Source organism: Balearica regulorum, chromosome 4 (genome assembly GCF_011004875.1).
Source record: "Balearica regulorum gibbericeps isolate bBalReg1 chromosome 4, bBalReg1.pri, whole genome shotgun sequence".
NCBI lineage: Eukaryota > Metazoa > Chordata > Aves > Gruiformes > Gruidae > Balearica > Balearica regulorum.
Genome location: NC_046187.1, coordinates 64,945,477 through 64,970,838, shown reverse-complemented (window position 1 = coordinate 64,970,838; position 25,362 = coordinate 64,945,477). Strand labels below are relative to the sequence as shown.

At 42.5% G+C, this 25,362-nt stretch overlaps 2 protein-coding genes and 1 long non-coding RNA gene across 3 annotated transcripts in view; 1 reads left to right on the top strand and 2 right to left on the bottom strand.

Annotated features, from left to right (window-relative positions):
• The window catches only part of LOC142601773 (uncharacterized), a 59,785-nt gene that overhangs the window by 32,021 nt on the left and 2,402 nt on the right, over positions 1-25,362 (bottom strand). The window contains exon 3 of the long non-coding RNA XR_012835393.1: positions 25,229-25,306. This is a non-coding gene — a long non-coding RNA (uncharacterized LOC142601773). The remainder of the gene's footprint in view (positions 1-25,228; positions 25,307-25,362) is intronic.
• Positions 4,712-15,258, bottom strand: QDPR (quinoid dihydropteridine reductase). Its single transcript, XM_075752443.1, has 7 exons — positions 14,970-15,258; positions 14,720-14,812; positions 13,183-13,279; positions 12,148-12,288; positions 9,651-9,759; positions 7,552-7,635; positions 4,712-5,571 (listed from the first exon to the last, which is right to left on the bottom strand). The coding sequence occupies exons 1-7, from the start codon at positions 15,054-15,056 to the stop codon at positions 5,463-5,465; spliced, it is 720 nt and encodes a 239-aa protein (XP_075608558.1). The 5' UTR covers positions 15,057-15,258; the 3' UTR covers positions 4,712-5,462.
• On the top strand, positions 15,291-22,981 carry CLRN2 (clarin 2). The gene is made up of 3 exons (XM_010313018.2): positions 15,291-16,619; positions 21,726-21,905; positions 22,341-22,981. The coding sequence occupies exons 1-3, from the start codon at positions 16,367-16,369 to the stop codon at positions 22,604-22,606; spliced, it is 699 nt and encodes a 232-aa protein (XP_010311320.1). The 5' UTR covers positions 15,291-16,366; the 3' UTR covers positions 22,607-22,981.

The window sequence follows — 25,362 nt, the reverse complement described above, 5'->3', positions numbered from 1 at the left end:
GCTGGCAGGTGGCCAGGGCATCGCTGCTGTTTTTGTGCTGCTATCCTGGACAGGCTGGAACTCCTGTGTGCACTCGAGTCGAAGGGACTGTGACCTGTGGATGATTCCACGTCGGAGCAGGACACCCCAAAGCGTCTGTGGCTGTGGTTGCATCTGTGCCGCAGCAGGTATATCTCGAAGTGTCTGGGGCCGTGGTTGCATCTGTGCCGCAGCAGGTATATCTCGAAGTGTCTGGGGCCGTGGTTGCGTCTGTGCCGCAGCAGGTATATCTCGAAGTGTCTGGGGCCGTGGTTGCGTCTGTGCCGCAGCAGGTATATCTCGAAGTGTCTGGGGCCGTGGTTGCGTTTGTGCCGCAGCAGGTATACCTCTGGAAGGACTGTGAGCCAAGGATGAGTCCATGCTGGAGAGGGTACACCTCGGAGCATCTGTGGCAAGGATAAGTCCATGCTACAGCAGGTACACCTGGGAGCATCAGTGGCTGTGCATGGGTCATGCTGGAACATTTCAAAGTGTGTGGCCATGGACGAGCCCATGATAGGGCAGGTTTATTTCTGAGAGGACTGAAGCGACTGTGACTGTGGGCAAGGCCACACTGGAGCAAGTTTATCTATGAAGGCATTGTGGCTCATGGAGAAGGCCATGCTGGAACAGGTGCACCTCGAAGTGACTGTGGCTGTGGATAAGTCTATGCCACAGCAGGTGTACCCCTGGAGAAACTGTGGCTCATGGATAAGGCTCCACTTGGAGCAGGTAGACCCCTAAGGGACTGCAGTCTGAGGATAAGTTCAAGCCGGAGCAGGGGCAAGGGGAGGTGTTCATTGCAATGGTAAACTTGATGGTCTGACTCGAAGGGACCAGGGGTGGAGATTGTAATGGAAATACCTTTAAATTGTTGTAACCCATGATTTGAGTTGCATGTTACAGGAATTATTGTAGCAGAAATCACCTGAACCAATGGAGAACAAGCCTTACAGGGGGCAGCGCAAGTGCAGCAGTGGACCTGACCTGAGCTGGTTTTGGTGCCCAGTAACTCCACGTCAACCACCTCTCCTGTCCTGAGTGACCACCATGGTGGATGGAGCCCAAGGTTGTGGACCAAGTGAACCCAATGGACATTTTGTGGACATTTATGGACATTTTAAAAGGGTGGTCCACAGACTAAGGGAATGATATCAGCATATTATATCAAGGGATGAGAAGGGCGGTGGTGCTTAATGAGGATGTATTGAATTGTGTGGGACCTGGGCATGACGTAAATAGTATGGAATAAGGGGTGGATAATGTCCTGGTTTCAGCTGAGAGGATTGATTTTTCTTCATAGTAGCTAGTGTGGGGATATGTTTTGGATTTGTGCTGGAGACAGCATTGATAATATAGAGATGTTTTTGTTCTATGGACTTATTGTTGAGCAGTGTTTACACGAGGCCAAGGCCTTTTCTGCTTCTTGCACTGCCCTGCCAGCGGGATGGCTGGGGGTGGACAAGAAGTTGGGAGGAGACACAGACAGGACAGGTGACCCAAACTGACCAAAGGGGTATTCCATACTATATGACATCATGCTCAGTTTATAAGGAGCTTGGAGGAAGAGGAGGGGGGGGGCGGCGGCGTTCGGAGCAATGGCGTTTGTCTTCCCAAGTAACCATTACGCGTAATGGAACCCTGCTTTCCTGGAGATGGCTGAACCCCTGCCTGCCCATGGGAAGTGGTGAATGAATTCCTTGTTTTGCTTTGCTTGTGTGCGCGGCTTTTGTTTTACCTATTAAACTGTCTTTATCTCAACCCACGAGTTTTCTCACTTTAACTCTTCTGATTCTCTTTCCCATCCTGATGGGGGGGAGTGAACGAGCGGCTGCGTGGTACTCAGCTGCCGGCTGGGGTAAAACCACGACAGGCATGATTTGTCTTTTATTTCTCCTCAGACCTCACTGATCTCTTTCTTTAGTAAACAGCAGTATGCATCTTCAAAAGAAGGTTGTATAGGAAAGTGCCTTACTATGCATGTAATTTTTTTAATATGACACCAGCTGTACAGTCCTAAATTAAAATATGGTAAATTCAGCTGTTTATAGAAGAAATTAATAAATACTGCATTCTTTAAATTAAAGGAGGATAAACTACTTCTGTGGTATTACATCGTTGTTGATAGTGCCACCTAAATAGTAAAATACGCTGAACAATGCAGGGGTTCTCAACAACACTGGAGTGGAAATTCATCAGGTACTGTATTTCTGTAAGAAGCACTAAGTTGTCCCTGCCCATGGCAGGGGGGTGGACTATCATAGAATCATAGAATACCCTGAGTTGGAAGGGACCTGTAAGGATCATCGAGTCCAACTCCTGGCTCCACACAGGACCAGCCAAATCAGAGCATATTGACTGAGAGTGTTATCCAGACGCTTCTTGAACTCAGCCAAGCTTGGTGTTGTGACCACTTCCCTGGGGAGCCTGTTCCAGTGCCTGACCACCCTCTCGGTGAAGAACCTTTTCCTGATATCCAACCTAAACCTCCCCCCTTGCAGCTTCATTCTGTTCCCTCGGGTTCTATCACTGGTCACCAGTGGGAGGAGATCAGCACCTGCCCCTTTGCTCCCCCTCGTGAGGAAGTTGTAAGCTGACTAGACTAGGTCCCTTCCAACCCAAACCATTCTGTGATTCCGTGAAAATCTTCACAACAGACCTGAGGTCTCCAGTTGTGTGTCAGTGTGTGTGTTCCATGTGGATCACCTCCTGGCAGTTCCCACAGACTACATCTCTCCTCCTCACTGCAGCACCAACAGATCTCTGAACCTGGCAACACTGGCATTTGCAGTGTTGAACGTAGTGGTTTTTTTCCCTAGACAATTACTTCACTGGAATAAAGTTTGTAGAGACACAGGACGGAGCTGGTCACATAAAGCCTCCTTTCCATCCAACCCCCCAGGTTAAATCTCTCACCTCTAGCAGCAAGCTTGACATACACGTGCCAACACCTTCATTCCCACTCTCAAGCTTCAATAATGCCATTTTGGTATCTTTCCGCTCGTACCTGCAACTGATAAAATTTAACAATCCAGTCAACAGCCTTCCATTCACAATTATATTTAACACTATTCACTGTTTCACAGTTAGCATATTCCACCACTCCTACATTACTACAGTCAACACAGTATTTTTTCCAATAGCTCCATTACGGCTTCTCATCCAGTAGGCACCAGTGCAAGTTGAATGAGGACACTGGGGTAGACACCTTTTATGGAATGGAGAAATTGCTCACATTAACTGCCCAGGTGAGGTCTCCAGGAGCTCAGCCACCCTCTCCTTGGCGTAGCGTAGACACCTCCCCTGTTCTCACAGCCCTCTCTCTCGTTGACACTGGCAGAGCATACCTGAAGCATCTAGGTCAGAACCACAGACTAGCCTCATGTTTTCCTACTGGGACCATCAGGTCTTTCGTGTGAAGAAGGAGGAATCGATCTAGCTTCTGAAATGCACACATTGTACCTCATTGTCTTTTTGTGACCTTTTATTCTCTACCAAAATTTAAACCTGGTTTCCCTCTCTCCTCCTGTATAATCTCAGGATTGGTTAGTCACAACCTTCAACTTAATTCTATGTCACCCATGACCAGCCATTTGCCTTTCTCACCAGGTTGTTAATGATGCCATTAATAATTAAAAGCCCTGGTAGCCCTTAGCAAATAAAAGATTCTCTGCTCATCTTAGTCCTGTTTACTGTGTTACCATCTTCTGCCACAGCAAGTTCTGCAAAAATATCCATGAGCCATACAGCCTGCTAGGTCCTTGGCCCTGTGCTCTTATCCAGCAGTACAAATGCACATCTGGAACCCCAGCTGTGCTCCCCTCACCATTTGAAAGTTTGATCTGCTCTTCAGGGAGCTTCTGAGGTGCAATTCAATAGCTGTTCACAAGACAACACAACACAGCAACTTCAATGCAACTTGGAAATTCAGCTAGCATGGCACAATGAAGCCTTCAAATCATGCAAGCTTGTCGTATGATGGCTCTGCCCTTTGCCAGAATAATCCAGTAGCACCTTGGTGTTTCATTCCTGATCAGTGCCTCATGGGTTTTGTCTGTACCCTTAGCCTGTAGATAGTGCTTGCCAAATAGCATGGCTGCCAGTCTTTCATTTAAAAATCAAAAGCAGCTTCATGAATTCACAGTTCTTGACAGGACAAAAATTCCTCCCTCTACCTTTGCATCCAGCAAAACAAGATGAGTAAAAGGACAGTCATACCCGAAAAGGCAATCAGGCAGCCATATGACCATGTTAAAATCAACATGGGCACGCGAGCTTTTCCGAGGGGGAAGAGGGGAAGGTTTCCTGACTCATGGCAATAAATTGTCCCCTGAAGTGCACAGAGAGAATGCACACACAAGTTTGCACATTCAGCTGTTTTCAAGGTGTTCCAAAACCACCTGACAGTACCGATTCCATGTAAGCCTACGCTCAGAATAGGCATTACTTTCACTCTGCAACCAAACCGTATTTCCACATGATGTAGCTGGACTAAAGAAAACATCTGCTCCAGCTGGAGGCCTGCCTCTAGGCAAGGCTGGTAGCTCTGCTGCACTTCTACCACAGAAGTGTATTTTACGTAGCATGATCAGAAGGAAGTAAAAAATTAAGTCCTTTGCCATAACTGAACTGCAAGTTCAGTTAAATTGATTGTTATCCAAATATTTGGATTACAGTGATGGAGACACCCCAGTACATAAAACAATATACATTTATTTAGCACAAAAAGTTCCATATTCAAATAGAAGTGTGTGTATGCTTTTTCTAGTACTTCTTTACAGCACTTGGCTTCTTCAAAAAGTAAAGAACCATTATGACTAACACAGAGACATACTAATCATTTGGCAGAACAACTGTTTTATCCAACAACTGTAGGCCTGATAGCAGCTTATAAACTGTAAGGCAAGTCAGGAACTCCTCCTCACGTGAGTAATCTCCATAGAGTTCCATTAACTCAAGTGGAACATCCACAAGAAAAATGTTACAAGACTAGGACATGATCTATGACTGCAATGTTTCCTAGAATTACAGCCAACATAATATGCAGGGGCAGCGTTATATTCTCAGACAGAAAAAGACAGATAGACTACTGAAAGATTCACAATAAATTGCCAGAAACACTGAGAAAAAAAATTTCAACAATTACGTACACAATTAAGCACAATTCCCATTTCAGAGAAAACAGGTAAGACGACATATAATGCTCAGAATTAGGACACCTACAGACTTTAAAGCCTGCAGCTTTCATTTAGAGACACATACTTGATACTTGTTGGTAAACAAATGCTGATAGCTCACAACTGAAAGCACAGAAATATTACTTGAAATCTGGTTCCATTAATGACACAACTACAATCACTGGATACAGAAGACCATCCAGATTATACCGGCAGACAGATTTTCCTTCTCCTTTGCTGAGGTTCCACTGCCTTAAGTGACTGACATCAAAGATGTGCTGCTGCAACTAGTTCAGTCTTCCCTCCTGTTGTTATCACCTGGATTAGACTCCCTGAGTTTGGTCGATTCTTTCCTGTTATCCAGTCGTAAAAGGTTCTGTTTTAAAATAAATGGATAAAACAGGGTAAGGAGGAGGACAAGAATAAATACCACTATCAGGTATATTGATGGGAAGCATAAAATAAAAGCCTATTACTTCTCCCTCTTTTTCTGTTGCCCTCTGTAGTGATTTCCCTGTGTGTTGTAAGCTAGCAATGAGATCACTGGATTGAGACCCTCAGAGCTGGACAGAGGCCCAAAGCAATCCATAGCACTTTACAGCACACACAGGATTTTCAGAACATCTCCAAAGGAAAAGGCCAGGAGCTTAAAATGTCAAAGTGGCAAGCCGAAGTGGTAAGTTTTTTCCAAGTTAAAAAAAAGCCAAACCAACTTGAAAAGGGGAAGGAGAGGCTACTTACACTGCCTTTATAACATATATTAGAAACACAAATTTCTGGCTAAAATGGAGTTGCTAAACTTATTACTCTGCCAACAGGCCATTATAACGCTTAGATATTTAACTGCGAAAGTGATCTTGGCAGAAGCAGAGAAAGCCCCAAGACATCCAAAATAGTGCCAAGTGAGATGTAGTAGGTAGAACACCAGTATGTTCCTTATCAAAATGTAATACAAACTCCTTACCCAAAATATGACAAAGTGCAGTATATTTTTCAGGTCCATCAACCCTTCCAATATTGCAGATGTAGCAACTGCCATATTGGAACGTCCTGGTACCTTACATAACGGCTTCCAGGGCACAAAATTCAAGTGCCATATAGGAAAAGATTTCCTGCATCCTTCCCAAGATGCAGATGCTACCAACACACAACAACATTGGATGCTTTTCTTCCACAGCCAGTGAGATTTTCAGTTTTCAAAGCTGGATTTAAAGTTTAGGGAATTGGAACCCAAGAAACAAAACAAACCAACCTAATTCTCCAATAAGAAAAAAATACTTAAAAGTTAAAATTAAAAAAATGAATTTGTAAAAACATAATATCTGGCTAAGCAGTCTCTGGAGCACAATAAATTAAAGATCTTGTTTTGAACATTTTTAGACCAACAAAACTGAATTGATGGGGCCCTTTTAAAGGCCCACATCAAACAGCTGCATAGGCTTCTAGCAACAAGAACCATTTCCCACTCAGACATCCAACTTTAAAAAAAAAACCACACAAAAAAAGGAAATCTCATGTCAGAACTAAACTACTCTCTGAACAATTACCAATAGGCAAATCCAATTTCAGTGTCAGTTCTGGAAGACTTTAAACATTTAAGAGTAAAGCCCTTTATGACGTATGAACACAAATTCATCTTTTTTTCCTCAGAGGCAAGACAGTTATGTCCTTATTTTCTTCCTTTTGACAGCTCACCCTCAGCAGAATCTTTGCTACTCCCCATCACATCACCGAAAGCAGTTACTTACGCTGCACCTTCTCTAACTGAGAGGAATCAGAAGCAGTAAGCCTTATAATCTCAGCCTGCTGTTACCTAAGCTACAGTTAAAGTTCAGCATTTTGCTGTCATTCAGGACAAGGCTTTGTGGATGATGGGAAAAAAGAATAAATCTTGATTCAATTTTTCTAAACAAGAGCCAGGATTTTGCCAGTTGAGAGTAGTGAACTTACACACCATAGACTGAGCAGTGAAAAGTGTTTAAAAGAAAAAAAAAAAATCCCACCAAACTTTACATGCCTTTTTGCAGTTTAAGCCAGACTACTGTCTCCTGCATCTGCTGTCTGCAATTTAATTTGTCTACAGGCTTTATGAGATTCTCTGGCTTCCAACTGCTTAAGGCTATCTCCCTTGTCGGAATAACTGGTGTAGAGACACTGAAACTGATGGAGTTGGGCTAATTTTGTCCAGTTAAGAGGCCTGTGCAATAAACCCAACCTGATTTAGAAACCTACACAATGGGGAGGTGAGGGAGGAAAAAAATCCACCCAAATCCAAGACAGCTTTTTAGACAGAACATGCAGTAAGATGCAGCAGCAAGAGGGACAGTGAGGAATTGATTATCGCATGGATACTCACTCAGCAATGAATTCTAAGGGTGTCCAGGAGCCAAAATCTGCATCAGGCATTGATTTCCTGTTTGCTGGTGTATCTAAGGTAACCCTGTGATTAAAAAAGATAACTCTTTTATTTATACATCATGAGTCTGATAAGCACCACCTGCTTCCATTCATTGCTGTAACATATGCTTGACTTTTATACCACGTGGTACGGATCTCCCTTGCATCCTCTACATGTGTTAACACAGCATATAGCCATCAGTTTCAACCTATAATCCCTCACCTTCCTGGCTGGCTGGCTGAAGACATCCAGCCCACTAGGCCAATCGCCCAGCCAGCAGCTCCCTCCCAGTCTCCATTATGCAGACAGGGAACAGCAGTAATATGCTTGTTCACATGGGCTGCTTGTTCAACGCTCTCCATGAGCCAGCAGTGTGCCCTCGTGGCCACGGTGGCCACTGGTATCCTAGGATGCATTAAGAAGAGCGTGGCCAGCAGGTCAAGGGAGGTTATCATCCCCCTCTGCTCTGCTGAGGCCACATCTAGAATACTGCGTCTAGTTCTGGGCTCCCCAGTTCAAGACAGACAGGGAACTACTGGAGAGTCCAGCAGAGGGCTACAAAGACAATGAGGGCACTGGAGCATCTCTCGTATGAGGAAAGGCTGGGAGAGCTGGGACTGTTTAGCCTGGAGAAGACTGGGGGGATCTCATCAATACTTCTAAATATCTCAAGGGTGGATGTCTAGAGGAAGGGGCCAGACTCTTCTCAGTGGTGCCCAGTGACAGGACAAGGGGCAACGGGCACAAACTGGAACACAGAAAGTTCCACCTACACATGAGAAAAAACTTCTTCACTCCGAGGGTGACAGAGCACTGGAACAGGCTGCCCAGAGAGGTTGTGGAGTCTCCTTCTCTGGAGATATTCAAAACCCACCTGGACACAATCCTGTGCAACATCCTCTAAGTGATCCTGGCCTAGCGGGGGGGGGGTTGGACTAGATGATCTCCAGAGGTCCCTTCCAACCCCTACCGCTCTGTGAATCTGTGACTGCACAGCACATACGCACTACACCCATGCTTTCAAACAGCCTCATACCAGCTGCAAGTGCAGAGGTACAGTGCACAAGCATAGGAAGTTTTGACTTAGATGATACATATTTACTACAGGTAAATATGTATACATACAACGATATCAACGGGTCAGCTTCTCACAACGCTCTGAGATGCTGTTGACAATCCAAAGTATAATTACGCTCTCAAAAATTCACTCAAGAACAGTGTTTTGCATGAGAAGTATGCACGTACAGAGTGCTCGAAAGTCCAGCCATCTTTGTGTCTGTCTGCCTCTCAAGCTCTGTAGAAGGCGATGATAATTATCCAAACACTTTAAATGTCGTTGCTGTCTGACCTGAAGAATGCAGGTGATGTTCCAAATCCCTATACACAACTGTTTAGTCTTAAGTTTTGAGTCCTGAACTAGATATGGACCTGGCAAGAAAAATACTTTTAATTTTTGCAGCAGCACTGATAAATTTCGACATAGTGAAGACATACTAGGCCATCCACTTTTTACTAGCTTTCCACATCAAAAAGAAAGCTGTAACAGGCAAATACAAGCTAAACTTTTTTTTTTCACAGATTCTCAAAGTGACCTAATTTTACTGATCAAGCACAGATATGCAGCACCTTATGAAGAAACATCTTTAACCAAGTCAAAACTTGTCAAGTAATCCTTTGCTTTGCTATCATCCTACAGCTAAGTCTAAAGCTGTGCTGAATAGCTCATCTCATTTTCAGAGTTCTGACTATACTGGGAAAAAAAAATAGATCACACATTAATGCATGGCTATAAAGTGGTTAAAAGTGAATCAAATTTTAATCCTAACATCCACTACTGTTTTGCAAAGGGAAGGAAAAGAATGGAATCATTTCTAGGGTGGCCTGCACATCATTACGTTCATACATTCAAGACGTCTCTTTTCTCTGTGAAACTAAGCAGGTCTGAGAAGCTGTTTGCATACTGTGAACAGGACACCGCAAGCATATCCACGTGACTCTAGGTCACAGCGGTAATTAAACAATACAACGCAGGCAGAGGCAACTACGCAACCACTTACGGTAAAACGGCAACAGCAGCAGAACCAGATGGCAAACCACTATTGGCACCGGCTAAACTCTGACAAAGCTGGTGCACTGCTCCTTTGGCCATGCCGTAGCCAATCATCCCTAACAATTAAAAATAAGCACATTAGAGCACAATCAAACCAGCTCTCGCTATCATCAGTAGTATGATAGAAACTCAGACTGTCTGATGAATATTAAGTTTAAGACCATTTACCACAGCCAGAACAGAATCAGATTTTTAAAACATATCAAAACATAAATAATAAAAGAAAAAAGGAAAAAAAGACAAGACAGAAAGCTTGTACTAAACATTCAGGAACTACCACAGAACTCTGTTTACTCAGCACTGCAAAAATAAGCACCTTAGCAAGTTAAATATGCTTAGTTATTGCACCCTGAAGGTTGGGACCTACAAGACTAACTTTACTAACCTAATAGAGTAAGCGTGAAGATGTTCATAGTCTTTAATAAGGCAACCATCCATTAATTCTAATCATACGACTAAGGTATTTGCAGGTTTGGACCCAAACAGGTACAGCTCGCTTCTCTCCAGAACTGTAATTCGCTGGGTCAGCGTCTCAAGTCCGACAGGCTCTTTGGAGAAAACTACAAACAACCTCTTATGGTAGAAAATTACTAGATAACCTGCAGGTAAAGCAAACTTCTTCCTAAACGCTGTTGCTTTCTAGGCAGACAGCATTTAGCAGCGTAAGAACAACAGGAATGCAAGCGTAAGGTACACCGGTGAGGTACAAAATTTGGACAACCAGGGTGCCACACATCAGAGATGTCTCATAGTCTCTATCTGCCATGCAGTCTAGACACAGATTAAGCACAAAAGAAAAAATAAACATATTTTGCCTGCTAAAACTGGATGCCTTTCTACCCATCTATATAACTACACAACCTCTTTTCGACATTCCTGAGGAAGCATTTTCTATCAAAGTTACAAAAGTAATTTTGTATTGCAGAAGCGTTTCCATTATATTCAATTAGAGATACAGTGTAACATCCATTTTTATGAGGAGGAATCATGGGCAGCAGTAGCTAACTTATTTTATTGTTACGATAAAGATATTTGCATCTCTATTTTATTCCCCTCGTCTCATCTAGACCAAACATAGCAAGACTTCTTAAAACTGAATGCTTCTACATTTCTTAGCCATCCCTGTCAGACTGCTTCTGTAACCATTTATATAATTTTCAGTATTCTTCAATTTGCATTATGTGAGTCAACATTTTCACACAGGGAAAGAAAAATGACACTAACAGCAAACAAGAAAAACATTATTCCTTCCATAATGCCTGGTAGTAACAAGCCTAACAAGTCATATTTGCAAAAGTTGAGTAACAGTTCTTTCCCAATTCTTCCTGATGTTAATAAATTGCATGTGTTTGCCCAAAGCACTGCTGTGTTTTTTAGAAAAATCCAGACTCGTTGAAACCAGCTGGTTCAAAACATGAAACCAAATCACTTTGATTCCTGTGTTGTGGTCCCTACCTCCCAAAACTACCCAAACAAAAACCATGAAAGTTTGCCAGAGTTCACATTTTTTTCATTTGTCTACAGTCAGTCCGTAGTACACAGTAAATTATTCATCTGCTTATTCTCATAAAATAAGCCTTTTATCTTCAGACTATGCCAGATGCAGCTGTAAACATAGAAGATAAATCATTACCTAGCATATTTTTCCCTGAACAGTGTTAGACACAGCTTTCAGGAATATTCATAAATTTTATTGTAAGTTTTAAAATGCTAGTATCTATGTCTCATCAAAATATTGTTGAAGTCACACTAATAAAAGATCGGGGAATAAGAGTATTTGCCTCAAAGACTTTCCTCTCCTTGCCTGTAGGCTTGTGTGCCAGTGCTTTTTTTTTTTTAAATTGTAAATTGGTCCCAGATTTCTTCCTCCATGCAGACCAACGTGGTGAGGAGAGAGATGAAAAAAGTCAATAAAGTTCACATTAAGTAGCTAGCGGAGGGCAAAACCAAAGGTCAACAAGCTTATCTGTATCTGAAGCAAAGGTAGAATGGAATCAGAACACAAACAGGACAAGTACATTTAACGGAATCAGCCGAGTCATCAGCAATGGAAAAATTGGGCAGTTAAGGACTCTGCCTTTCAGAACACAAATAGGAGATTTAACTTTATTTAAGCACCATACTTGCAGCTTGCTATGTGCTTCTACTCTTCATTATTTTCCAAACTTTTTTATGCTGTATCATATATTAGCCAAGTACATTTCACCAATGCACGTCAAATATTATTTAAATACCAATTCTATCTGTTTGCACTCCAGCTTCAAGAGATTCAGTATTGCTACCTGTAAAATTACACTTTCCTGAAGTGTTTCAGCAGCAATTTTCCATTTGCACTAGATGTCAACAAATTAGGGAGTGAAACTTAGTCTGAGCATTTTTGTTTGTGAAGCAATAGATAGCTATAACTGCTGACGTCCCAGCAGTTATCATGCATTGCATTTTACCTGGGGTTCCAGACAGAGCAGCTTGAGCTCCTGTCAAAGTCAGGAGGCCACCTTCTTTCAGATGTTTTGTGGCTAGGTGGCTGGAAATAGTGGATGTCCAAACGCTCTGCTTCCACATCAGATCACAGTTTTTGTATAAAGCTAAATTAGGAAGACAATTAGTAATGAAATTAAAGTTAGAAGTCTTCTATCTTTTAGTTAATTTCACTGTCACACAGAGTGCAACAGCACTATGCAACAGGACTACAAAAACATGCTTTCTACCATTTTCTACTTCAACATATATAATGCAACTCTATAAACATATTCACTGTGGTCTAAGTGTGTATGCTATATTGTTTGTCTTTTAAAAAAAAAATCTTTGCCTGGAATGTCTGAAATGGAAGGGGGAAAAAGGACACTTTTTACCAGATTTACTCCAGATAGAAAACAGGCTTTTTTTTTTTTTTTTTTTTGCTTGTATCTCTACACTAGTGGGTAAAGTATAAAATTTCATTCTGAATATTACATGTTTAAAAGCTTTGTTGTTTTTTTTTTTTTAAACAAAAGGCTTTTTTCTGTAGCATGATTTCAGATCATTAGACAGCTCCTTCCAATACTGTATTGCACAGTAATAGCTCAGTGAACTGCAGGAGGCAACTGAGGTTTTATGCATAAAGCAATGAGTTAGGAAACAACATCAGTGTTCCTAACCAGCCACTGTCTTATGTAACTTGCCTGACACAGGTAACCTCGGCAAAAGTTACTTCATAGATAATAATTCTGAACTCCTTCAGAAAGTGCATCAAGATTTTTCCAATGAACATCAGTGCATCAAGAAGTATTACTGAGAATACTAAGCACTGTACAAATTTAACAGCAAAAATTCAGAGAAGCTCTAAGTAGTATTGTGACTGAGCTATTTTGTACTTTGAGGCTCATGTCCTCTTCTGGACTCAGGAAGAAAGATGATCTCAAATATCTGTATTGCCATGACTTTTAAGAATTCTCCTCAGATTTTACATGTTGACTAGCATGCGTGTACCAAAGGCTTACATTTAGCTTTGGCGCTGCCTCCAGCCCATCCTCCTGCTACACACAAGATTGCATCCACCTTTTCTTCCCCAAGAAGTTTTCCAACTTCTGTTGTCACCTTCAATACACAGAACAAAAACATATTGAAAACACTAGACTGATAAGGTAAAGGAGTGAATACCAAAACTGCCTTAAAGTTGCTTTTTTCCAGTTATGTAGCTGAGTAACTCAACATACAGCAGTTTAAACAGCTGCAGAAAATTAACATTTATGATCTATGAACTTAATTGTGTTGAAAGATAACTATAGATGAAAGTCAGACCATACAGTGTGTGGTGTCACTGGAAATAACTGATTTGAGCAGGAAGTGAAAAATCTAACCCTTACCTATATCATTCACAAAAAAATTTATTTATGACTTACTTTTTGACAGGTTCTTCTCTGGGTATGGTGCTGTTTAATATGGGAAATGAAACTCCAGGTCTGACCAGGACTACTGGTGTCACTTTTGATGACAGCGCAAGAAATGAACAACTAAAGATCAGCCTTCTTATTGCTTCTATCTAGACCACAACCATCAGTTTGAGCCTGACCCCTAAATTTGAGTTTGTATGCTTTTAGATATCCAGCATCTTTTTATCTCTCAAATATAAGACTTCACAGTTGGTAATGAATTTGTTGGCTATGAATTTTCTCTGTCAAAGTGAAAAGCAAACAATTGATTGCTCAAAAAAAGAAAAAAATCCACTGGTTTTTACAATGGCTTAGCATTGAAAAATATATTGTAAACATTCTACATTACTCTTTAAAAGCCTTAAGAGTTGTGTAGATATAAAGAAAACATATTGGCTAATGATTCAGTTCATCAATTAGAGAAATAGGTTCAAAAGTTTAAGTTTTTAAAAAAAAAAAAAATCCTGTATCTTGAGAAGAAAGCAAACCAGCTTTTAAGCAAGCTTTGAGTCTGCCCACTTTTACCTTGGCGGAAACCAGTGCGCTCTCCAGAAATCCCATGGGGGCTTAGGGTTGCATGCTTGGAGGGTACCATCTACCTACACCCATTTAGGACAAGAAAGAAGTGTTGCATTTTGTCATGTCCTAATCCATCTTCACTATACTTGTCTGATTCAGGCCGTGACTTTTCAAGTCACCAGGAGAAAAGCAACGCAGAACTGCCTTATGTGCTGAACCTCCATAATCGCAGGTCAAACTCCTTCTGCACACTCATTCATGCATGCATGCATGCAGTCAAAAGGAAATTAACAAAAAATGAAAAAGAAGCAAGGAGCAGAAGCTGAGACCTTCTGGGTCAGGGTACTGCAGCAGGACCGCCACCGGCCAGGCTCCTGAGCCCCACAGCGGCGGCTTCGTGCCTGAAACCGGACCCATCCTCACAAGCCGCCTTACTCACCGCAGCTACTACAGTGGCGGGCAAGGGGCGAATGGCGGAAAACACGACGGGAGGCCGGATGCCTCCCTTCCACAGCCTAGCCCGGAGAGGGCCGCCTCAGGCCTCCCGGGCAGCGGATGCCCGACCCGCCCCCCGATGCTGACCCACCTGCTCAGCCTGGTCGGGGAAGGACTCGGTCACCCCCACCACCACGTTGGCATTGGCGTCCTCGTTCTCCGCCAGGTCGATGCTGGCCACCCACTGCCGCGGCGAGAGGAACGGCGCGTTAGCGACCCGCTCTCCGGAACGCCTCACGCTGCCCCGCGGCTCGGGCGCTCTCCCGGCGGCTGGCTCCCGCCGTAGGAGCCCCGTCCTCGGCGGGACTCCCCGCCTCGCCACCCCCCGGACCGGCGCTTACCCAGTTCCTGGACTTGAGGTATCGCACGCACTGGGACCCCAGGGCCCCTCTGCCCCCGTACACCAACACCCTGCCCGCCGCTGCCATGCTCGCTGCCTGCCCGCCGCGCTCTGCCTCTGCCTCCGGCACTGCCTCGGCTCGCCGCCCGGCCGGCCCCGCCTGCGCATGCGGGCTGCTCCCCGCGGGGGGCGGGCTCAGGGCAGCAGCGCCCGGCCGTACGTGGCTCAGGGGGGCAGATCCTGCTGCGACCTTCCTGGGGTCGCGCCGGAGCCGGGAGGAGGGGTAACCCCGGTACCGCGGCCGAGCCCCAGCCCGCCTGTCCCCGAGGGCTCAGGCGGTGCCGCCGCGAGACTTTCGCCTCAGGAAAACCACCACTCGCGGCTCCTCCGGGCCTTCAGCCCCTGGGCCGGGCTCGGGGCGAAAGCCGGCGGCGGGGTGCCGGTGTCGGAGTGCGGATGTCGGGCGGGCACCGGAACCCTGCCCGCCTCCCCCGGCCGCACGCTGCCCCTCCCCATCTGGCCTGAGCTCCAGCGGCGGACTGTGTTACCTGCCCCCAGGGATACTGCCCGGACTAATTAATTAGCGGTCATAAAGGTCCCTGCAGGTCTTGAGTAGCAGTAACCGTAGAATTGCAGGCAATTACGGCCGGTTTTCTTTAGCACCCCTGGATCGCACCTGTAGTTTGAGTTGCGCCGCTTGCTTCCGTCCCTGAGCCCCTGGGCAGGTACGGCCCAGGAGCCGTGTGCGTCCCGGTTTAATTCCGAAGACTCGTACGTGAAACCTCGGCATCGTGAAACATCATTAGCGTACCTCGGTTACCAGGCTTAGAGATAGAAGGGCAGCGCTCCGGGGCGCAGGGACGGCCCTGGCAGCGCCGAGAGCAGTGACATTTAGAGGCAGGGCGGGAGTAAGCGCCGGGAGAAGGCTGAGACGCCAGCAGAATCCGGCTGCCAAATTATGTGTTTTTAATGCTTTGTCCCTTGCACGCGGCTATTTACCCACGTTTTTAACAATCTGAAAACGTGGATTCGACTCTTTAATTTTCTTCCCATGAGGTTACGGTAAAGAACTTGATGTCATCTGAGCAGGACAATTAAACCTCTGATGAAACATTAGCCAGGGAATAGATATAGGATTACTTTCTGCAGAAACAAGCATCACTGCGCTACGGTGTACTGAAGCTGTTACTTGCAACCATTTCAGGATGTTGTTGCAGCAAAATATATTTTTGACTTGATTTTTAATCGTACAGATTAATTTCTGGAGCTACAAAATACAATGAGATGTATTTTGAAATGCCTGCTAGTCATTTGTGGATTTTGGAGCATGAGAAAAAATGGGAAACATGCCTGATCACTGCAGAGAGGCCTTGGAGATGATTCCTTGAAACCACCAGGATGCCTGGCTGTTTTAAAAAGACTTTATTTGCCTTGGCTTCTCTGATAAGTTTTGCGTCTTTTCTCTTGATTGTTGTTGCAATGGGGATCCCAAAGTGGATGACAGGAAAGATCCTTTGCAAAACAGGAGCTGATTTGGTCAATGCCACAGATCCAGAGCTGGTCAAGTTCATTGGAGAAATTTACTACGGACTCTTTCAGGGCGGCAAACTACGCCAGTGTGGGTTGGGCGGGCGGCGTTCCAAATTCACAAGTAAGTACAATTTTGGTTGAATCATTAGCCTAATGTCTAGTTCAACTTTAAAAGCAGTCTATTCTTTTTGTTTACAGAACTTATAGAATGCAAATTATTATTATTATTAAATTTCTATTTGTGGCTGACTTGTGGTCTTCATGGTTTGGGATCTGAGTGTGAATGTAAAATCTCTTTCATGTCAGGCTAGCTTTTTTCTTCCAGTTATGTTCTGTAATCCTGGAATCAAGATGGGGAAAAAAATCTCTATAGCTAGACTGAGGGTTTCCTTTTAGTCTTGTGAAGTGGGAGTGAAAATAATTTGGACATGATCTGTAAATCATACTTTCCCTTTGACTGACATTTTCCTATGCCACGTGTTGCCCTGCAATCTCTCTGTGCAGCTGTCCTTGCCTTCTCTGTTGAACTCCTGACTTTTTTTTTCCTTTAAGAAGTAGAGATTTATTTAGCTGGCCACGTTTCTGTATTTCTCTAGCTGTCCTAATGCAGATGTCTTCCATAGCAGATACTCCTAACTTTATTAACAATGACTAGGGGAATCTAATTAGCGTAGAACAATTTAAAAAAAAAAAAAACAGAATATAACTTGGCAACACTTGAGTCAAGCCCCACAAACTCAGGCTTCGCCTGTGTCATGCTCCAGTACAAAAGAAAACAATTAATAAAATAGTTGGAATGCAGAAACAGGATAAGAGAAGCTGTAAATTAGGGAATAGTCCTTGGGTATGAACTAGAAAAAGACACAAAGTTTGAGGCAACCTGATAAAGGGAGACCCAATATGCCAACAAGCCTGGGACCATCTGGGCAGGATGGATAACAAGGTTCCTGAGCTTGCAAAACGGAGATAATGAAGAAGAGGTCACCCAACTCTGTACACTGAAGAAGAGGAGAAAGAGGAAGATTTGAGGAGGACGACCCCTGACAACCACCTGAGAAAGAAACTGCGCAGGCGTATCAGGACATTAGCATATATTCATGAGTTCCCGGAATAATAATGAATATATATTAAATTTATTGGAAACCTAATGAATATGTAAACTCTTTTGTAATACAAATCACGAACAATTTGTTTCTCGTCGAGATGCATGTTCGTGGAAATATCCCGGTGCGACTCCCCGCGCTGCAATAAAGGATACCTGCTTAATAGTCACATTGGCTATTGAGTGAATTTCTTTGATTCAACATGCTGAAGAAATTTTTACCTTCTTTTCTGGTAACTTTGGAGAGAAAAAAATCCTGAACTCTTAAAAGATGTAGAAACTCTTATAAATGTATTCCTTTCAACTTGAAAGATTTTCTTGAGGTTTCAAAAGCACTCAGATGTTGATCTGTACTTTGGATGTCCAGTTTTCACACATCCTGTGCTGCAGTGAAAATGATATTTTGCACTGAAGATTTTTAGTTCGGTGTGCAGATCCACTGTAACTTAAGCCAACATGAGTTGAAGCTGCTGCAGTCTCACCCTCTCCCTGGCCCACAGCAATGCTATCCTGCGCCATTCTTCGCAACGGCTCTGATAGTTATTCTGGTGAGGTAGTTCAGGAAGTTAACCTGGCCAAAAAAATTAACCTACCAAAAAAAAAAATAGTTTCTTTTAAGATCATGGCTGACTACACAACTGTACAAGCATCACTATAAAAACTTGAAGGCAGGCAGGACTGTCAGAGTTCAGAGGGAATGGAGAAGAGGACCAGAGCGACCTCAACTTAGATCAGCATGACCAGTTGTTAAGCTGTGGTGAATTTGGGCTAGTTGCTTTTACAATAACCAAGTCTTTCTCAAGCTCTGACTGCAGCTGCAACTTCATGACATGGACACAGCAGTCATGCTCAAATGCTTTGTCTAGTGAGTTTGAAGGGCTGGCAGACAGGCCATCAGGTCAAAGCTCTTTCAGCTCTGCTTCTCTTCAGAACATTCGGAAATACAGTCCCAGTTCTTTCACCCTATCCTGTCAGAGAGAATGAGGAAAAAGTAGCCAATGCCCTTTAAATGTCTGTACAACTTTCTGGACTCTTTAATAAACTTTCTGATTAATTACTGTGTAACCTGAGAGGAAGGCCTAATGTCCCACCATCGCTCCGGACTGCATCAATACATATTTGGAGGACATGATCCTATACTCCTTAAACAAAGCTCCCACTGAAGCTAGTAATAATTCTTCCTGTTAGAACTGTAAAATTGGGTCACTAAGTGCAGTGGGCACAACCACGCCTTTAGGTAAATAAGTGTGCCAGAGATTTTCCCTTTTAAATACTTAAATAGGTCTAGCGTGTTTGAAACTTTCACAATACTGGTTTCAAAATGGTATCATGAGAGTACACAAAGCTATTAAATACTTTTGCACAATGGCCAGCAGGACGTCTGGGATTATGGGTCTGCCTTGACTTTTTTTGCTTTGAATGTCCCCCTTAATGACCAAGCATTCTGAACTTGCTGGGGAGCTAGACATGGGAGACGACTTTTCCTGTGGAACGCGTTAGCATGAATGGACTGCGCAGGCAGCACAGAGGAAGACAGAAAGCTAGCACCTCATAGGCTGCAGTACTGCAGTAGCTCTGACACTCTGGAATTCCAAATCACAATAATATACAGTTATTAGTACATGGCCTTTCACTGCGTTAACTTTCACTAGAGTAGGCCTGCAGCTGGCACGCGCTCTTTTAACTGGGACAGTGACAACATGATTCAGTTGCCATATTCAGTGTCCAGTGCCATTTTAGACTCCTCAAGGTGTATCATCTGGCCTCCAGCTGCTTTGGAGGTGTCCCATAGATAGTGTGGCATGTATGTTAGACCCACAGGGTTGTTCTGTTAGCCCTACGGCATCTAAATTGGCATAAGATGCTTGTTTTGACAACTGCATCAAGCCCTGAGAACGAGCTGGGGAAGCCAGGCATCTTCCCTGTGCATAGCAAACACAGCTGGAATGTGTTAGGAGCCTCCATGGCAATATCCTTCCAGAGGATTCTATTTCTGCGTACTAAGTCAGGCTCACTGGTCAAGTCTTTGGGACTTGGCTGATAGCCTCAGAAAAGAGGCAAGAGAAACCTTACAACCACCCTAAAAACTCTGCAGGTTTGTAAGAAAGCGAAATCTTGTGTGCCTTGTTACACTGCCAGTTATTTCAGAGTAGAGTATTTCAGCTGAAAGGGACCTACAACAATCATTTAGTCCAACTGCTTGACCACTTCAGGGCTGACCAAAAGTTAAAGCATGTTGTTAAGGGCATTGTCCAAGTTCCTCTTCAACACTGACAGGCTTGGGGCATCGACCACCTCTCTAGGAAGCCTGTTGCAGTGTTTGCGCACCCTCTCAGTAAAGAAATGCTTTCTAGTGTCCAGTCTGAACCTCCCTTGGTGCAGTTTTGAACCATTCCCACATGTCCTGTTACTGGATACCAGGGAGGAGAAATCAGCACCTCCCTCTCCACTTCCCCTCCTCAGGAAGCTGCAGAGGAAGCTGCCTCTTGTCACTCAAGAGTCACCAGCACCTCCCAGTTTGGTATCGTCAGCAAACTTTCTAATGGTGCATTCAACTCCTGCATCCAGATCGTTGATAGATGTATTGAACAGAACTGGCGCTAGAATTGAACCCTGAGGAACACTCCCGGTAACCGGTCGCCAGCCACATGTACAGTCACTACAACCCTTTGAGCCCTGCCATTTAGCCAGTTAAGAAAGCAAGCTAGTTTCTGGCTTCCCATTTCTCATACAAACTTCTGATTCTCATTTACTTCCCTCCTTTCTTCTTGTTGTCGGAGTCTCTTCTGTAGCTCCCATGTATACCAGACCCAACTACAACCCCAGAATGAACTTCTGAAAAGGTAGAACTGTCAAATCATGATTTTTTTTGCATGGAATTTGTACAGTTGAAGTTTTCTACATAATCTACTAGAATTCTGTCATGTCATGATGACCAAATTGTACGTCTGATATTCACTGTGACGTCCACCAATTATTGCTGCCTACTTTTTATGTGGCTTGTTTGGATTTTTTTTCCAGTTATGCAGCATAGGAAGCATTCTGTTTATTTGTTTACAATATAATGTACCTTCTTTTCAGTAATTAGGCAGTTAGTTCTTCAAAACATGTATGAGTGTGCAGCGCTACGCTACCTGAAGGGCTATTCTTGATCAGCTTGTATTTTAGGATTCTTCTCGACAAGCCTCTCTCCTGTCCCTCAGCCTGTCAGCTACAGTTCCCTACTCACATTTCTCCTAATGCTGTTACTGAAAGGCTGCAGGATATGCTTATCCAGGTGCTGCACACTTCCCTGCTGCTGACCAATCTGGCCCTCCAACAGAGTAACTCTGGCTGTGAAGACAAACCCAAGATAGTTACCATTCTTTAGAGGCAGGCAAGCGACAGGCTGCTGAGGCTCATGCCTGTAGCAAAACATGTGAGCACTTGACCTAAAGCCCACCCGACTGCAATACTTTATAAGCTTCCTACAGATGTAACTAAAACACTGCCAGATACCCAGAGGAGCATAAAGGGGGCATAAAGACTAGATGAGAAACCAAGAACGGAATCTGAAAGTGGAAACCTGTGGGATTAGGAAGTATGAAATCAGAGTAGATCTCATTGGAGCCATTACTAAAAAGAGGAAGAGACAGAAAGAAGAATAACATGAGAAAATAAACACAGAAAGGAGAGAGACTTTTAGATGGCAAGGGGCTGCCTAAAGGACTATCAGACTTCAAAGGGACGAGATTAAGAGCACAGGGCAGGAATGGACAGCTCAAAAAAAAGGACTTTGGGATGAAGAGCAGAGGTGGAGAAGAGACAGAAAAGAACGCAACAGATGATACAGCAGCAGAGATAAAGACATTAACACAACTAGATAAATAAAAAAGCACTTAAGCCTGAATCCTTATTTACAGAACCTGTGTGAATGATTGTTCCTGTAGTAGAATACCCCTGATTTGTCTGATGTAGTGACAAATAAAGCATCATAAACTAAAATGTATGTAATTACCTAAATTAATCACCTCTGTAAAAAAGTCTTGTTTAAGTATAGTTTAAGTTTGCAACACCAGTACAGTGTGATGTTCACTGTTGTCAAGAAAAATTACGCACTGAATAGATCTTTTTTTTTCTTGACAGTTTTCCCACACATGGTGAAAAAGCTGAATACAGGCCTGCACGTGATGATTATAATGTTCCTCTGTGTGGCCATTTTCTTTTCTCTGGTCAGTTTTGGATTCTGCATTCTTAATGCAATAAAAGTTCCTTACCGGGCTATTAAAGGTCCAGCAGGGGTGTGCCTCTGGAACTTCCTTGCAGGTAAAATCATTTACCAGTATTTTTCATTAGTCACATTGATACAAAATGTTAAATGTTCCTTCTCTTGCCTTATTAAATAGCTCCTCAACTTAAATAATTGTGAATAAAATGAAGGTAGTAGTGAATTCTCATCTATCAAAACAGAACTGTCAGGTGGCACCTCAGGTTATTGTGTCTTGTCAGCTTTTTACAGGAGCTATGAATGCCAGTCTTTAGGTTCTGTATCACTGATAAAAGGACTTTATTACAAATGCTGGTATGATGTTTGGCTATACAATAAAGACGAAGCATTTGGAAGGTGTTCAAGCCATGCCTAAGGCTATCCCTGTTCTGTATAACGCTCCCTGTTGTATTCAGTAAGCCTTTCTGAAGCACAACCAAAATGTCTGTCTGGTTTTGACAACAATGGTGAATACTTCTTTCGTTTTGTTGCAGGTGGATTTATAGCACTTGCAGTCACCAGCTTTATGGCTGCTGTGAAACTTCATCACCTCACAGAAAGAATTGCCAATTTTCGGGAAAATGTCTTTCAATTTGTTATCTTAGAAGAACGGTTTGAAGACTGTTTTTGGCTTTGTGTGGCAAGTGCCACAGCACATGCAGTAAATTTGCTGCTAATAGCCATTAGTGGGATTCATTTCCCTAAAATTAAGACTAAAACGGAAGAAGCAAATGTTACAGCAGAAGATATCATGTACTGATAAATCTACACAAAACTACTTTGGTCAAGTGAACTGTCATGATAGAAACAGCTTCTTGGCTCTTCAGCTTTTGATTTGGATGGATGATTGTGGTATAAACATGAGTAAAGATGTCAGTCTACAATACCAGCAATTAACATGTGTGGGAAAGTGGGAAAAACAAGTGCTGCAAATATCTTTATTCTCAAAACTGACCAATATCTGCAGTGAATGTATCCTGGTCACAGTTTTAGAAAATTCACATTTTGAGATATTTTAGAAAAACTAAGGTGAAATGTTATTTCATCAAAACCAACTGTCTTCTTTGTTTAGAAAGAAAATACGTGTATCGCAAATCTTTGATACTATAATGTTATTTTTAAAACAGAAAGAATGGACATTCCATTATCTGGAAATGGAATGGACATTCCATTATCTGGAAAATGTTGAGAGGGCCATATAAGATATGTTTGATGATATTATACTGCATTGAAAAAGAAAATTTCATCATCTGTGAGGCTAAACTTAAGGGGAAGCACAGGCTAAGTATATGTGAAATGTTTTTAAAACAGAAATCAAACCCCATAAAGAAGTGAGAAAAGTAAAGTTTATGGGATGGTGGTAGACTATGAAAAAAAATTACTAGCTCCAAGATGAAGGTTTTATTGCAGCTTCTGGAAGTAAACAGAATCTAAATAATAGTGCTTTTCGATAACCTGGAAATAATAATCTGACAGATTGTCTTCAGAATCCTGTCAATTCTTATGTTTATCTGAAATCAAGTAAAAGTGGTGTATGGTGAAACTATTATAATGAATAAAAATGGTTAAATGGATGGAAAAGTTACTTTGGAAGTACCATAATTTTGACAGGCATTCAAACATTTCTTGGGTCACAAGTAATCAATATTTCAGAGAAAATAGTATGTCATTAAGTATGTCATTAAGCATGTCATTTTAAGAATTTGACTACTATAGCAAACACATACTAACCTTTTAGCAACAGAACCTACACATACCTGAAGAATGACTTTGAATGAAGTTATCACCTAAATTAATTATTTTGCAGTGAGTTACTCTTCATCTGACCACTGGTTGTGTAACTCTATTCTTGTGAAAAGTTCTTTGAAAAAAATAGGAACTTTTTTATGAAAAGGAATTCAAAGTGTTTTAAGAACACGTCAGGATATACAAAAATTACTTATTTGAAAAAAACCTCTTCACAAAAATAGTATTGTAAGGGTCAAGTATTTTCAGAAGTAAATAAAGCCATATTTTATGTACCCAAATTATTAGTGTTATCACTGAAGTGTGCAGAACACTCAGTAAAGAAAGTTGCTAGAATCAGCTGATATTCAACATGTTTGCTGATTAGATCACTTATTTAGGTATTTAAATAAGGAATTATAATTCAGCTTAAGCCTATGAGTTTACTGTCTTTGGTCCAAATACTTATTTGGCATCATCTTTTTACTTTGTTTTCATCTAAAGACCAATGAAAACAGATGTTTTATGTAGTAAATTCTACTTTCACTTGGTACTCTTGGTACTCAGTTTTGCTGTTGTAAAACTCTATTCAAAGTACTCCATTTACGTAGCAGACTCAAATCACTGCGTGCACTAAATGCTTCAGCAGTGTATGTACAAGTTCTGTGTGACGTAAGAAATGAAAATTATTGATGTCCTTCTCAGCACATAAGCAGCAAGACCAGCAGGCATTTGGCAATCAGTGGCCTAGTTTCAGAAGAAACGTTATCAGCCAAACTCAACCTACAGGTGTAACGAGCAGCATTTGTCACTGTAGCCTGTACCATTTCTGGTTCTGGTCCTACAAGTTTAGCATGTTTCTGAGTGAAGTAGAAATTTGTGAGGGTCCTTCTTCAATAGGCCCTAATAATCTGTCTTCTACAAGAAAGTGCTAGCCACATTTTTTTAGGAGCACTAAACTTTTTTAAAGTCCCATAAAAATTTAAGAGACAGCTGGAAAGTTTTGATAAGTCTAGAGCACTGTTAGAATTTTAGCATAGAAGTAACTCAATAAGGCAGAAAAAGCAATTCCTAATTTATACTACCCACATACTTCACTGTTCTTCCAATTTTACTGGTGCTTTCACTCAGTCTGTACCCTGGGCCACGACTCCAGGAAGATGGTGCAATACCCAGTACGTGGATCGGAAGCAAACCACCCAGTCTGTGAAGGTACCTGAGGTCGTAACACCACAGTTCTGTCCAGAAAACTGTCCCCAGAAGCCTCTATGGTAGCACCACCTTCACCTCCAAGAAAATTCTGAGTGGCTCTGAAATAGAAGACCTTAAACTGCAGTATAATTACAGAAGTAGAAAATTAAATATTTGTAATTTGTAATTGTTCTATGAACATATAATTTAGAAGTAGTTGTTGTACAGACAGAATTATATTGTAACATGTAACTTAGCCTTTACTAAATGTAATTCTCTTTGGAAAGTGAAAAGGAAGCAGATTTTAAAGTCCTCCCTATAAGGTGATTGCTTCGGAACTGCTTTTCAGTAGTACTAGTATGCGTGTATTACAACACATTTTTCACGCTGCTAATGAACTGCTTAATACCCCGCAAATTTCCCCCCCAAAAAACAGTTACTGAGTAAGAGCCAGGGGACTATTTACGTAAGGACAAGATTAAAGATTTTTTGGACTGGATTCCGAGATAGGTCACAGTAGCTCTGGAAGAACCATTGGAGTGCACTGTATAAATAAAGTTAGAGAGGGATAGCAGGGCTGATCAGCTTTTTTAATTTCTT